Raw genomic sequence first — 13005 nt, forward strand, 5'->3', positions numbered from 1 at the left:
CAGCGATGGGGAAAGTGTTTAAAAGTCTCCAGTGGAACAATTTTCTGTTGGAAATGAGATTTCACTGTAGCTAAATTTCCCACGAGATTCCCTTGATTTCAACAGCATTTTGGCCAAGCAAACAAACTGCAAACAAACCCAGTGCTAAGGGTAAAGCCTTCTTACAAGGCATGGCAAAGAAAAAAAGGCAAATATTTCAGCTTTGGAACGATTTTCCCTTTTAAATGTCTTGTGGGGGTAAGAACTGTGTTAAGATGGAAAGGGCTGATGCATGGTGGGCATCCTCGGGGGGTGAGCCCAGCCCAGGGGACACCCCAGCCCCCCTTGCTCCCACGGGTGCTGGGGAAGGTGCAGGGTGGCATCTGGGTGTGAATTGATGTCCTGATGTTCTTTGGCATCGTGTTGAGTGTTTGGCTTTAGCAGAGCTCAGCCTGGCGTGGGAGTACCCGTAAGCCTCCCCACTCAGGAGGATGCTTAGCCCCAGGGTGGTAGCATCCCGGCACGGTGGGAGGGAAGGAGCCCCTGGCCCCCCCTGGGTGTGCTGGGTGGGTGGTGGGTGCCATTTCAGGGCAGGACTGGTGGCAGCTGGCAGGGAGAGGTGCAAGCAGCCTCCTGTCCCACTCCCCAGCCCAGCAGCTTGCGGCCGGCTGCAAAGAGCTATTTCAGGCAGGATAAACAGGATGCCTTGCTCCAGGCTGGCCACCTCCACTCTCCGCTCCTGCCGCCGGGTAAACAGTCCAGCCCAGGAAAAGACTCGCAGCCTCCGAGCCGTTTCCATGCCGGCTGGCCTGGACCTGGCCAAGCAACCTGGCCGTGGCTAAGCCCCGCCAAGCCCAGGCTCTCAGTGGTCTGGAAGCATCCAGGGACCAGAGCAATCCCAAGGCATGGATCCACCTCGGTAGCTACTCCCTGGAGCTGCCAACTGGGAACAGCCTGAACTTTCTGGCCACACCACCACGTCCTCCCCCTTCCTCCTCCTCTTCCTTCCTTGGTCACAGCCCGGCTGCTGGCTGTGCGCAGGGGTCTGGGAAGGATGCAGGCAAGGCCTTTCCTCCAGCCGGATCGCTGGATCCTGCCCAGGCAGCGCGTGGAGGATCCTGCGAGGGCTGTTTCCGCATGTTGCTCTCGGGAGAGGAGCTGCAGCAAGAGCAGAGGAAGGAGGAGCTTTCCCACCGCTTCCTCCAGCTCCCCAGCCCCCGCGGCTTCCCTCCCCGGTGGGGCAGCCCCGGCGTGGGAGCTCACCCACCTCCCCGCAGCGCTCCGGGGAGCCGGCCGGGTGATCTTCAGCTCCGACGCAGGGTGTGCCAATGGATTTTGGCTGGATCGGTGGAGCGTTACTGGTTCCAGTATCCCACTTTGTGCCCTCCAGCTCCCCAGCTGGTTGGTGTGGGGGATGCCAGCCCCCACCCCAGGCGAGTGGAGCCAAACAGCTCTTGGTCCAAAATCTATGGAATGTGTTTTAAGGCAACTTGAGTTTTTCCATCCCATTCCCCCGCAGGACGTGGGCTGCCTAGAGGCTGGGGAGGGAGGCCCCCTGCCTGCCACCCCCCCACCCCCCACCCCCACCCCCGCCCCACTCCGGCTCCCAGGGCCACCATCCACCTTGGCACTGGGGAGTGCAGGGCTGCAGGGAGCAGGAGCACGCAGGGTCGGCGATGGCCAGGTGAAGCGATGTCAGGAGGGTCCGCAACAGCCGGGTGAAGGGATGTCAGGAGTAGGGGAGGCTGGTGCCAGGACTGAGCTGGTTTGGCTGGTGCCAGCAGCCACGGGCTGGCTGGGGACCCGCGGGCACAGCCATGGGGGGGCTGAGGTGCTCCCTGGCACCCAGACCCGAGGGGCACAGCCTGGTGGGGGGCGCAGCTGCCCTCCTTGGGCCTCCCCCGGCAGTGTCAGGGCAGCTAATTACAGTGAGGGGACAGGCAATGGGACACAGGCCTGTACACACACAAACACACACTTTTTTATACACACACTTGTACACACACCCCACATACAATCACATACACACCCACACAGACATATCACATGTGCACACACACACTAACACTCACACACGTGCACACACACTCACACCCCATCACACCCCCCTCAATTGTGCATACATACCCACACCCACTCACACTGACACACATACTTGCACTCACATGCATGCACGCACACTCACACATACATACACTCACACGCATGCACACCCACTCACACTCACACACATACACTCACACACTCACTGACACCCATATTCACATACACACACACACACGCATGCACACACACACTCACATACACACACGTGTACACACACTCACACTTACACACATACACCCACACTCACATGCTCATACTCACACTCACACACGCATGCACACACACACACGCAGGCACTCACACTCACACATACGTACACACACTCACACACGCAGGCACTCACACTCACTCCCACCTCACACCCCCGCACACACACTCCCCCCCGGCGCGGCCCTCCCCGGGCGCTGACGCGGCCGGGGCGGTGCGGGGGGAGGGGCCGGGGGGGCCGGCGGAGCCGGGGCTGCCATGGGGCGCCGCGCTGCCTGACCGCCCCGGGCGCTGCCTTCCTCCTCCTCCTCTCCTCCTCCTCCTCCTCCTCCACCTCCTCCTCTCCTCCTCCCGCCGCCCGGCCCGGCCCGGCTCCGCTCGCCATGGGAGATGTGGTCTCCACGCACCTGGACGAGGGTCGCCGCCAGCACATCGCGGGTGAGCCCCCGGCGCGCTGCCCCCTCCCCCTGCCCCAGCCGGGCTGTCCCCATGCCTTGCCGCACTCCGGGGTGGGGGGCGGGTTGGGCACACACCCTCCCCGTGTTCCCGGGACCCCCCCGCCTGCTCTGCCCCTTTCTCCCGGACTTTAAACTTTTTTTTTTTTTTTTTTCCCCCACCACGTTGCAGTTTCTCTGTGTTTTTGCCTGTCCCCTTGGCTGGGCACAGCCCGGGGGTGGGGGTGGGGGGGGTACCCGAGGTGCCTGTCTGCCTCCCAAATGAAAGGCTGGGTTGTGCCGGGGGTGTTTGTGTTGGCTCCGAGGAGCGGGGAGCGTGTTCGTGTGCTGAGCTTCCCCGGGCGGTGGGGAGGGAAGGGGGGAGCTGGGCTCCGGGGGGATGCTGGCAACCTGGGTCCTGTGCAGGGAAGCCGCTGTCAGCGGGGGGTACCGAGGGAAGCCCCCCCAGGGGCTCTGGGGTGGGAGTAAGGACTGGCTGCACCCCTGGGGTCTCACTGGGATGCTTCAGGCCTGCCCTGGCACGGGCAGGACGCTCAGGCCCCCCCTGCCGCAGTGGGACGGGGCAGGGTGACAATGTGGTTATTGAGAGCCCGGCTGTCCCGGGGTGTCGGCAGCGCCTGTGCCCCCGGCGGGGTGTCTGCTCAGGGCTGGCTGGGAATCGCTGAACGTGGGATTATGGCTCTGGACAGGCAGGGGTTTGTGTGAGCCAGGGCTGGGGGGGCGGCAGGGCTGCTAATTGGTGCCTGCGGTGACTCGCGTGACCCCTGTAAGTGGGGTCACCCCTCTGGCAGGGTGCTGTGCCCCCCCCCCAAGCCACCTTGCATCAGTTGTGATGCGGGCGCTCTGCTCCCCGGGGCTTCCAAGCAGGCAGGACTTGACCTCTGAGCCCTTTCGTGTGCCGGCTTCGGTTTCAGCCCCCCAGGCTGAAAAATCCACCTCTCCGGGGGGTTAAACAACCCCCCCGCGAAGCCGCACCTAGCTGTGTGGCACGGAGGAGCGTGCTGGCTTCGTGCTGGACCTTGTGCGCCTTGCAGAGGGCTCAAGGGCTCAGGGGGCGCCAGGGTTTTGGAGGTGGCTCTGCTGTATCTTTCCTCCATCTCCACCATAAAGCCACTGGAGCAGCTCGAAAGTCCTTTTCCCCAAGGACTTTGGGGAAAAAGCGGCTGCGGGTCCGGCGCTGATGGTGCTGCTGCTGTGGTACCGGCACACGGGCTCCATGTCTTGCAGCGTATGGTGGAGCCCATCTGCCTTGCCAGGCCCCGCCATCCTGGCCCGGCTGGCAGGAATGCTTACGTGGTATGCGGCTCAGCAGGACGCCAGCAGGTTTCCGAGCTTTGAAGGAAAGCTTGTAACATGCTGTGGGGTTTTCGTGTTGCGTAGTTAAAAGCTCGCCGCCGCCGATCCGGGAGGTTGCACCAACTTGGGTCTGCACGCGGCTGCTCACCGCAGCACCTTCGGGTCCGAAGCATATCCCGAATCTCCCTTTAACTTGCTGGTTCTCCGTGCAGAGAGAGCTCCCCGGCCAAGCCCTGTGATCTTAATCCTGAAGAATAACAAGGAAAAGCCTGGCTGGGTTTCCTATGCAGGAATCTGTCTCTGCTGGGCTAGAAATTGGGTGTGTGCGAGGCCAGGCTGGATGGCTGCATGCTGGCAGGAGCCGAGCTGTTACACCAGGGGGGTTTCAGCCCATGCCTAGGGGGTTCCGGGGTCTGCAGATGAGTTTTCATGGTGAAAATAGGATTCCTATGAGACAGGATTACGGAGATTGTGCTGGTATGTGTCCTGTGCCATGCTGCAGCTCTGAAGGTTCGGGGTGAGGAAGGTGGGGGACCCACACCTGTACTGGGACACCTCCCTGGGAGACGCTGGAGCCCACTGGGTTCAGTACGCACCTCTCCGCTTTCCGCCCGGGCTCCTCGATGGGTGAAAAGCCCCTGGAGCTGGGAGGGGCTGTAACCCAACAGGCAAGGCACGACTTGCTGTCAGGCATGCAAAGCAACGTGGCGGGGAAAACTCCAGGTTTTCCTGCTTAGCGCGGCCTGTTCTCTGCTGCTGCTTCTCCTGCCGGCACCCAGGGAATGATCTATCCTCTCTCCAAGAAACTTTTCCCAGTTGTCCTCCCAACTCTGGGGAGTTTGGAGGGGCTTCCCAGGGTGATGTGACTCCTAATTGCAGCAGGGACAGGAGCCCCCTGGTCTTGGCGATGCTCCCCATGGTTGCAGCCCCCTTACAGTGGCAGAACTGTGCTGGCTGGGCACACAGCAAGCCCTGGGGCTGTGGGGAGATGGTGAGAGCCTGGGCCAGATCTTCCCCCATGCTGGGAGCGGAGCTCTGAGCACTGCAAGTGCCTTAAAGGCAGGAGGGAGGTGGCAAAAAGCCTTCCCGTGCCATGCACAGTGCAGTCCCCTCTGTGCTGGGACCTCTGCCATCAAAGCCGTGCTGCGACAGTCCCATGCCCTGTCCCAGCCCACGCAGCAGTGGCTGCAGTGAAGCTGATGCCAACACCTCCTGGAGGTTATGAGCCACAGGCGCGTGATTTGTGTGTTGGTGGCCCAGGACCAGGGTCTTTCCTCCCACCGGCAGTGCTGGTGGGGCTGGACTGCTCTCCTGCTGCCTAAGCAGGCCTGCAGGCAGTGTCCCTGCCAGCACTGATGATTCTCTGCTGCGCTAGGGCTGACAGGGCAGCCCAGGGGGTGTGATCTACACTGGGGTGGTTTTCAGGTGGTGCTGCCTGCAGCTCCTGCATCCCTTTCTCCAGGGTCTCTATGACCTGTAAATGCTTTCTTTTGTCGCCTAGCTTTGGATGTCATCCTGGACTGAGTCACCCAGCTTGTTTGTCAACACACTTCAGCTGCCCTCCTCCTCCTCCCAAATGTGAGTTGGGAGTTGCTTCTGACCTGCTTCGTAGGCTGGAGCAGGGCTGGCTCCTCTTCTTGTGTAAGGATGCCCAGTACAGGCACCATCACCTGGGGACACGAGGGTGGTAGGCATGGGGTGTCCTGCCAGGGCTCCCAGGAAAGCCAGGATGTCACAGGGTGTCTTGAGTTTTTGCACAGTGTCCCCTCATGTCCAAGGCAATAGCGCCTTCAGCACAGGACTCCATGAAGCTCTTTCCTCCTGCTGGAATAATTCCTTCCCTAGCGCGTCCCAGCCCCATGGACCACTTCTCCAGGAGGGTGAGGAGGAGTGTGGTTGGCAGGAGCTGGGTGACTTTGCTCGATGGGGCTGGTGGTCCCAGGCACCTGGCGGGTGAGAGAGCCCAGGGGTGCAGCAGGAGTTGCTGGGTGCCTCTGTGGCCAGAGGGATGGGGAGGTGGGTGGGAGGTGGGTGGCAGTGCAGGGAGGGTCCCCGGGATCTCACACCTTGTTCTGGTATCTCCAGGGAGTCGCCAACCTGTTAATTACTGAGTAAACTAGCTGTTAATTTGGGGTGGGACTTCTACAGACACCTGCCCACACAACAATGGCAGAGGTGACACTGAGCTTCACCCCTGGTGCTGGGACCCAGAGCCTTTCTGCTCCAACAAGCCTTATTGGGCATCAGTGGCTGCGTATCTGCAATGCCACCGAGAAGCATCCTACTGCTGGAAGGCTGAGTGTGGGCGGGAGAGGCTGCGGGTCAGGTCCGGAGGTGCCCAGCAAACATGGAAAGGCACCTGGCTGCTGTGTGCCACAGGGGGAAAGTTACTGGCAGTGGAAAGAGGTTTGCCATGGCTTCCTTAAGCATGATGCTTGTTTCCTAGCCTTGACCACAGATCAGCTCCAGCCAGGGCGGGAGGTGGTGGCTGCTGGTGATGTGCTCTGTGGTTGGTCTCGAGGCTGACACCCTCACCCTGCCCTGGGAGGGGTCCAATGCAGGGAGGCTCTGAGGGATCGGTGCTGTAATGTGCTGGAGATGTGAAGTGGTTTCTCCTAATGAAGTGTGTGTCTTCTTTCATTGTGAAATAAATAACTCCCCTGGCATGTCAGGGCTCCCTGCCAGCGGGGAAGGGCTGGTTCTGGCAAGCCAGGGCTTACCTGCAGCCGTCATGTCAGGGCACGGGGCTCGCTCTGAGCCAGCGTGTTGGGGCAGGGGACATCACTGGCTTCGGGGGCCTCTTGTGCCGGTGGCCTTCCCACGTGGGCAGGAGGCAGGAGCCCTCCTGGCCCTGCCTGTGCTCAGCCCTGAGGCAGCGCCTGCCTCCCCTCCCAGGGGTCTTTCCCTGCCTCCCCCAGCAAGGTCTTGCCTTGAGCAGGCTGGGACACGCATGGAGGGCATCCCTGCTCTGCCTGGGAGCAGGAGGGCTGGGGACAGGAGGAGCACAGCTGGCATCATGGCCGAGAGCTCTCCTTGGCCCTTGGGTCAGCCCAGGGAGAGACAAGCACCCCGCAGACCAGGACCCCTCTGCCACTGCAGTATCGGACACCCCTAAACCCATTGAAGCGACCCAGCGAAGGAAGCACAGCCAAGAGCTGGAGTTCCCCAAGCCTTTGCCTCCCTCCTGCCCTCAGGTCGCTACAGAGGCTGGCTCTGAGCCCAGGGAGGCTTGGCACCTCTTGGCACGCCACTGCAGCTCTATCCCACCCTCCTGGGGACTGACAGGCTCCTGTCCCTCTGCCTGAGCCCCACAGCAGGTTACAACAAGCCGCTGGCTCCCACCCATGGCTCTGCCACAGCCACAGTGCTGCTGGTCCGGCCCTGTGCTAGGAACAGAAAAGGTGCCACGTGGGCTTGGAGACAGTCACCGAAATAGCCACTGATAGAGCCCAGGGTTAGACAGCCCTGGTCCATGAGGATGCAATGGGTGGTGGATCTCATGGACAAACCAGGCAGAAGTCTGGTCCAGCCCATGGGGAAGGAGCAGTGTGGGACCCACCCGTCCCATTTCTATCCCTGTTACAGCATCCTGTGACCAGGCTTTATTTCACAACCCAGCCAGCAGTGGCCCTGCCCGTGCTCCCAACGAGTGGGGAGATGGGGGGAAGCTGGGAAGCTGTCTGCTTGCAGGATGGGGCTCTTGCCGTCCACACTCCCAGGACCCTGGGCTCAGCATGTCTTGGAGCTTTTCAGTAGGCAGGAGGGCTGGAGGGATCCAGGGATCCTTATCCACACGGAAGCTTGCCGGGGTGCAGTTTGCAGGCAGGCCAGCACCAGCTCTCCAGCGCAAGGCTGAGCACCCGCACAGGACCCAGGTCTGGTCCCACTGCCCAGTTTGCAGAAGGCATCACCGCAGCCTTGGGCTGCAGCACCCAGAGCCCAAGTGGTGCCCAGCCATGAGATCCCCAGGCAGCAGCTGTGCCCCCTCGCCAGCCCTGAGCCCTGCCCCATGCCTGGATGTGCCCACGCCAGCTCTATGGAGAGCCCGGTGCCAGGGGGAGCTGGGAGGGGAGGAAGGGGCCGAGCAGAGCTGCTCATTGCAAACAGACTTCCTCCCAGCCTCCTGGACCAGAGGAGGAGGAAGGAGTAAAACTCCACCTTTTCCCCTTTTTCAAAGGGAAAGGGCAGTAGCGTTCTGTGCAGCTCCTTGCTTTGGCTGGTGCCTTCTCCGTGCCCTCCTGCCCTTCTCCATACCTTTCTGCCCTTCCCTGGCAGGGATCTGTTCGTGCCTGCAGCCGGGCTCCCAGCCCTCCTCCTGGGGGCTTGGACCCCTCTGCTGTGGGAGTCCCCAGGGTGGGCTGTCCCCATGCAGCAGGGATGGATGGGATGCTCTGCCCTGGTGCTGGCAGAGGACCTGGAGCAGGACCTCCTTCCCCTCCTGCTATGCTAGTGGTTTCTGCGGGGCAAAGAACACTTGTCCTGGCTTCCCCTCTCTGCCAGCTCTGCTCAGTGCTAGGTGTGATGCCCCTTTGGGGGTTTCCCTGCATGAAGGGATGTTCCCCAAAGTGGGGGTGACCTCAGTGCTGCTGCATGGGGCAGGAGAGCAGGGCTGCCAGCCCCCAGGCACACGAAATGGTGGTGGCTCAGCCATGGGAAGCATTCTGAGTCCCTTCCTCTGATCCCAACGCATGCAGGGCATCATCTGAGACCAGGACAGAACCTTGCCTTGGGAGCATCCCTGCTTGGGGGAACATCCCTGACTTTCCTCTCCCTAGGAGCTGCTTCGCTCTGCTGGCTGCTGCCCACCCTCCCGCAGCAAGGGAGCTGGTGATGCTCCGTGCTGCTGGGCACTGGCTGCCAGCCCCATGGGGCAGGTGCCCACCAGCCTGGGTTGTCCATGCTTCACCAGGGGCTGTGGTGCTTCTGGAGTGTCCTCGGCTGTGGGAGACACAGCTCGTGGCCACCTTTGGCCAGGACATCACCCTCTGTGGGGAGGAGGGAGTAGGTGTTGGGGGCATGGGGTGGGATGGGCACTGTGAGGCAGGGCGAGACCCTCTGTCCTGCCCCGGCCTTGCAGAGGAGCCGGGCACAGGAACCTCCCTGGCAGCAGGGGCTGCAGCAGAGCTTGAACAGGCTCAGGGCTGTTTTGTTCAAATACCTCTTTTTTTTTTTTCCTTTTTTTTTTTTTTTTTTTTTTTTTTTTGGATGTACATAAAAGTCTTTGTTTGGTCTCCTCCCGTGGTATTGGATTGGGTTTCCCACTGGCACTGGCCAGCTCAGCAGAGGGAGAGTGTGCCAGGTTCAGTTTCTCTCCCTAGGGCTGGGCACGGCAGGGGCACAAGGGGGCTGGCTGCTTGTCCCCTGCTGAGCACAGAAGCATTTGCTGGGACATCCCAGAGCCAGGACCACCCAGTCCCTGCTGTCCCTGGCACCTGGAGCATGAGAGACCAAGAGATGCCCAAGTTTGATCTGGCCCCTTTGCCTTGGGGACTCCTCTTTGCCTTGGGGACCCCCTGGTCTTGCAGCTCCCAGGTGCCATGGGTGCCCAAAGGATGCTGGCACGGCACCCTGCAGTGGCACTGCCTGCTTTGACTCAGCTGTGGTGCAGGCTGCACCATGCTGGAGCAGATGCAACGCTGCTGGGCCGGTGCCAGTGGATGAGCAGTGCCTTATCTGGGGAGGGGTGATGCTGAGTCCCACTCTAATGTGGGGCAGCACCCGCTATGGGGTGAGCACCAAAGGGTTGGCAGCTCCTCTCAAGCCTGACCAGGTGGTGGTGGGATCCTGGGGGACAAGGGACATGCAGGGTGATATGACTACAGCCTGGATGAGGGCAGTGGGTCCTGGTCCAGCACAGGGTTTGGCAGGTGGTATCCATCTTGAGTCAAGGTGCTCCATGGGGATGCTTCGTCTCCCCACAGCCACCTCCCTGCCTGTGGGATGTATCCTGACTGTCCTGTGAGTGCATTCACCTCTTCTGGTAGGTTTGAACCTGGGTCCCAGGTGGGTGGCACTTTGGGCTGGGTTTCCTGCTGGGATACCTGTGTGGGCAGCTGCGCCCCGTGGCTTTGGAGCATCACCCCTGGAGGCAAGGCTGCTCAAAGGGCAAGGGACAGGGCAGGAGGGTCTTGCCTGGATCAGGCAGGGTTGGGTGGGCAGGAGGGGTCTGCCCCCATCCCTCAGAGGCTGTTTGGGTAGGGAGGTTCAGGGCAGACATCTTGCACTGGGCTCAGTCCAGCCCCAACCAGCTTCTCGGAGACGTTCAAAGACGCTGAACGCTGTTTGTTATTCACATGCACATTCCTCGCACGCAGTCCCACAGCAGCCTTGTTCCTGGGGAGCAGCGGGAGACCGGCATCCACACTGCAGGAAAACACCCGCCAGCACGTAGCTGGACGCTAATCCCTCGTCCGCTGGGCTGGATGCGGCCCCAAGCCACAGGAGCGGGGCTGATGCAGGAGGCTGAGCCTGTGCTTTGTGGCTGGGATTGGGGAGCAGGAGCAGCGGGTGAAGGCTGTCCGAAGCATGGTCGAGAGCACCGTTGGGGTTTTTTGGCTGTTCCTAGGCCAGGGAGCTGCCGCTGAGTGTGCTGCTTCGTTTTGGGCCCCACGGATTTCATGGTCTGCGTTAGATCCTCCTGCGGCCGCGCTGGGCACGGCTCTGCTGCGGCAGGTTTGTTTGCTCTGGGCTGGGAGGGGAGCAGCGTTGTGCAACCGCCGGGGCTGGGCGCGGTGCTGGGAGACGGGGTGGGTGCTGCCACGCTGGGGCTGCACCCCCCGAGCATCCCCGGGGCCGTCCCCAGGGACACAGTTGGGATGAGGGATGCCGCAGGGTGCTGGGTGCTGGTGAAGGGTGCACCTTGCAGGCGGCGAAGCACAGAGCCGTGTCCCCGACGGGTGCCCCAGCCTTGAGCTGGCACTACGGGCGCTTCTGACTCATCTGGGGCAGACCATGTGCGGCAAAGGCAGGGCGGGAGAGGATGAACCGGTTCAGGCCTGGGCCCATCTGGTTTCTCCGAGGCTCCGCTGCCTCATCCCTTCCTGCTGCTCAGCCTCCGTCCTGCCCACTCGTCCCCACAATGGCATGAGTCAGAGGGCAGCCGGCTGCTCCGCACGTCCCTGGCGCTACTGGCCGTGGAGCTGCACGGGGCTGCTGCCGGCGGGGGTGGCAGGATGTGTCCCCTAGCCACCCGGACCGGGCTTCTGAGCTGATCTGTAGCTGAAAATATTCCCGATGGATTTTGAAGTGGTGCTGGAGCCAGGCTGTGATGGCAGTCCTGCCGGGGCCCCCAGTGCTGTGCCCGGGGTGCAGGCATCAGGGGAGTGCACGGAGCGCTGCAGCAGTTTCCATTCCTGGTTGGTTCCAGATAAGCTCCGTGTAAAACCTGATAGCAGCCAGGAGCAGAGACGCCCTGGGCTGGGTTTGGGTGCATTTGTGCGAAGGGTGCGTTTGGGTACGGGGCGGTAAGAGGGGAAACTGTCCAGGGCTTTGCTCTCCCCCCTCAATTTGTTTTTCCCTGTTTCAGTCTCTCCTGGCCTGTGTGAGAGGGGAAAATACAAAGTGCCCGGGTCGACCCTGGGAGTTTTGCTGCTCCCAGGAATAACCCTCTTTCAGCCCCTGTTCTGGCACGTGTCCCCCCAGCCGACTCCCCCCAGCCCCAGCATGGCCCTGGGAGCCGGTGCTGGAAACCTCCTCCCCGGGGATGCTCAGGAGATGCTCAGCTGGGCTGAGTCAGGCCCATATGAAGGAGTTAGTGTCTCTGGGTGGAAATGAACTCAGAATCAAATTCCCCGAACCCTAAACTGTGAGCTGGGACTTAACCCTTTGGGGGCACCTGTCAGTGCTGCGGGATGCTCGCCTGGCTCTCCACAGGGAGGTGGACAGTGGCACCTCTTGCACTGTCCCTTCTCCTGGTTGTCACTGCGTTGTTGATGCTCAGACTGCCCCGAGCCATCACGTGCTGTCACGCTGACTCCTAAAATCTCTCAGGGATGAGCCTGTGCTGAGCAGAGCCCAGCGCTGCAGTGGGGGGAGCTGGCATCAGGGCAGGTGGCACAGCAGTGGGGCTCTGTGCCTGGCGGGGACAGCCTGTGTCCACGGGCCATTCCCAGCTCAGCAGCTGCAGGTGGTGCTCAGGGCTCCCAGGGTGCTGCTGCTTGAGGTCTGGCTCAGAACCCCGTCCCTGTCATCCTGTGCACCCCATCCCCGGTGTGCTGGGCAGTGTATCCAAGGCATGCTGTGCATCCCTTCCATGGCATGCTCTGCACCCCATCCCCAGTGTGCTGTGCACCCTCAGCAGGGGATGCCCAAACACACTGTCTGCGTAATGCCAGGATTTGGGGCACATGAGGGCAGCCGAGGGGCAGTGGGCGAACCCCCCGGGTGCGTTTAGAACAGGCAGCGATGCAGGACTGCTGGAGCAGCCCCACTCTCACAGTGGGTGACCCGGGCACCCTTTATGCAGCTGGTGACATCAGCCTCCTTGCAGTGGCCTTTTCCTCTGTTTCTCTTGCTGGAAGAGCCAACCTCATTGTCCTCCCAGGCTACCAGGGAGAATCGGAGCAGTCCAAGAAGGGGATGCAAGGGGCAGGGCAGAGGCAGGGGGTCAGCATGGGAAAGTCGGCGCTTGGGTGACTTTTGGGGTGGCATACGCACCGTGGTGCTGCCTGTGCTCCCCAGCTCCCCTCCCGCCAGCCAGGTGCAAGGATGCTGGCAGCAATGCTACACCCCTTGCGTGCCAGGTGTGGGAACCGCTAGCCGAGTGGGCACTGCCTGGCACACAGGGGACAGCCAGGGATGCCATGGGGCTGTGCTGGTGAGCAGTGCCCCACTGCCTCGCACCGGCACCCCTGCCTGCGCCCAGCAGCCGGTGACTGGGTGCGGAGGGGCCCATTTGGTTTTGGTGCCTTTATCTGGGTGACCGTCAGCTTCTGTCCTTTCTTGCCTCCCTGAGGTGTGAGCT

The 13005-nt window shown here is 61.7% G+C and overlaps 1 protein-coding gene across 1 annotated transcript in view; it reads left to right on the forward strand.

Annotated features, from left to right (window-relative positions):
- The first annotated feature begins 2523 nt into the window (after window positions 1-2523).
- Window positions 2524-13005, forward strand: part of NIBAN2 (niban apoptosis regulator 2) — a 31343-nt gene continuing 20861 nt past the window's right edge. The window contains exon 1 of the mRNA XM_055795819.1: window positions 2524-2730. Within this exon, the coding sequence (XP_055651794.1) occupies window positions 2676-2730 (55 nt within the window). The 5' untranslated portion in view covers window positions 2524-2675. The remainder of the gene's footprint in view (window positions 2731-13005) is intronic.

The sequence above is a fragment of the Falco peregrinus genome, chromosome 1, assembly GCF_023634155.1.
Source record: "Falco peregrinus isolate bFalPer1 chromosome 1, bFalPer1.pri, whole genome shotgun sequence".
NCBI lineage: Eukaryota > Metazoa > Chordata > Aves > Falconiformes > Falconidae > Falco > Falco peregrinus.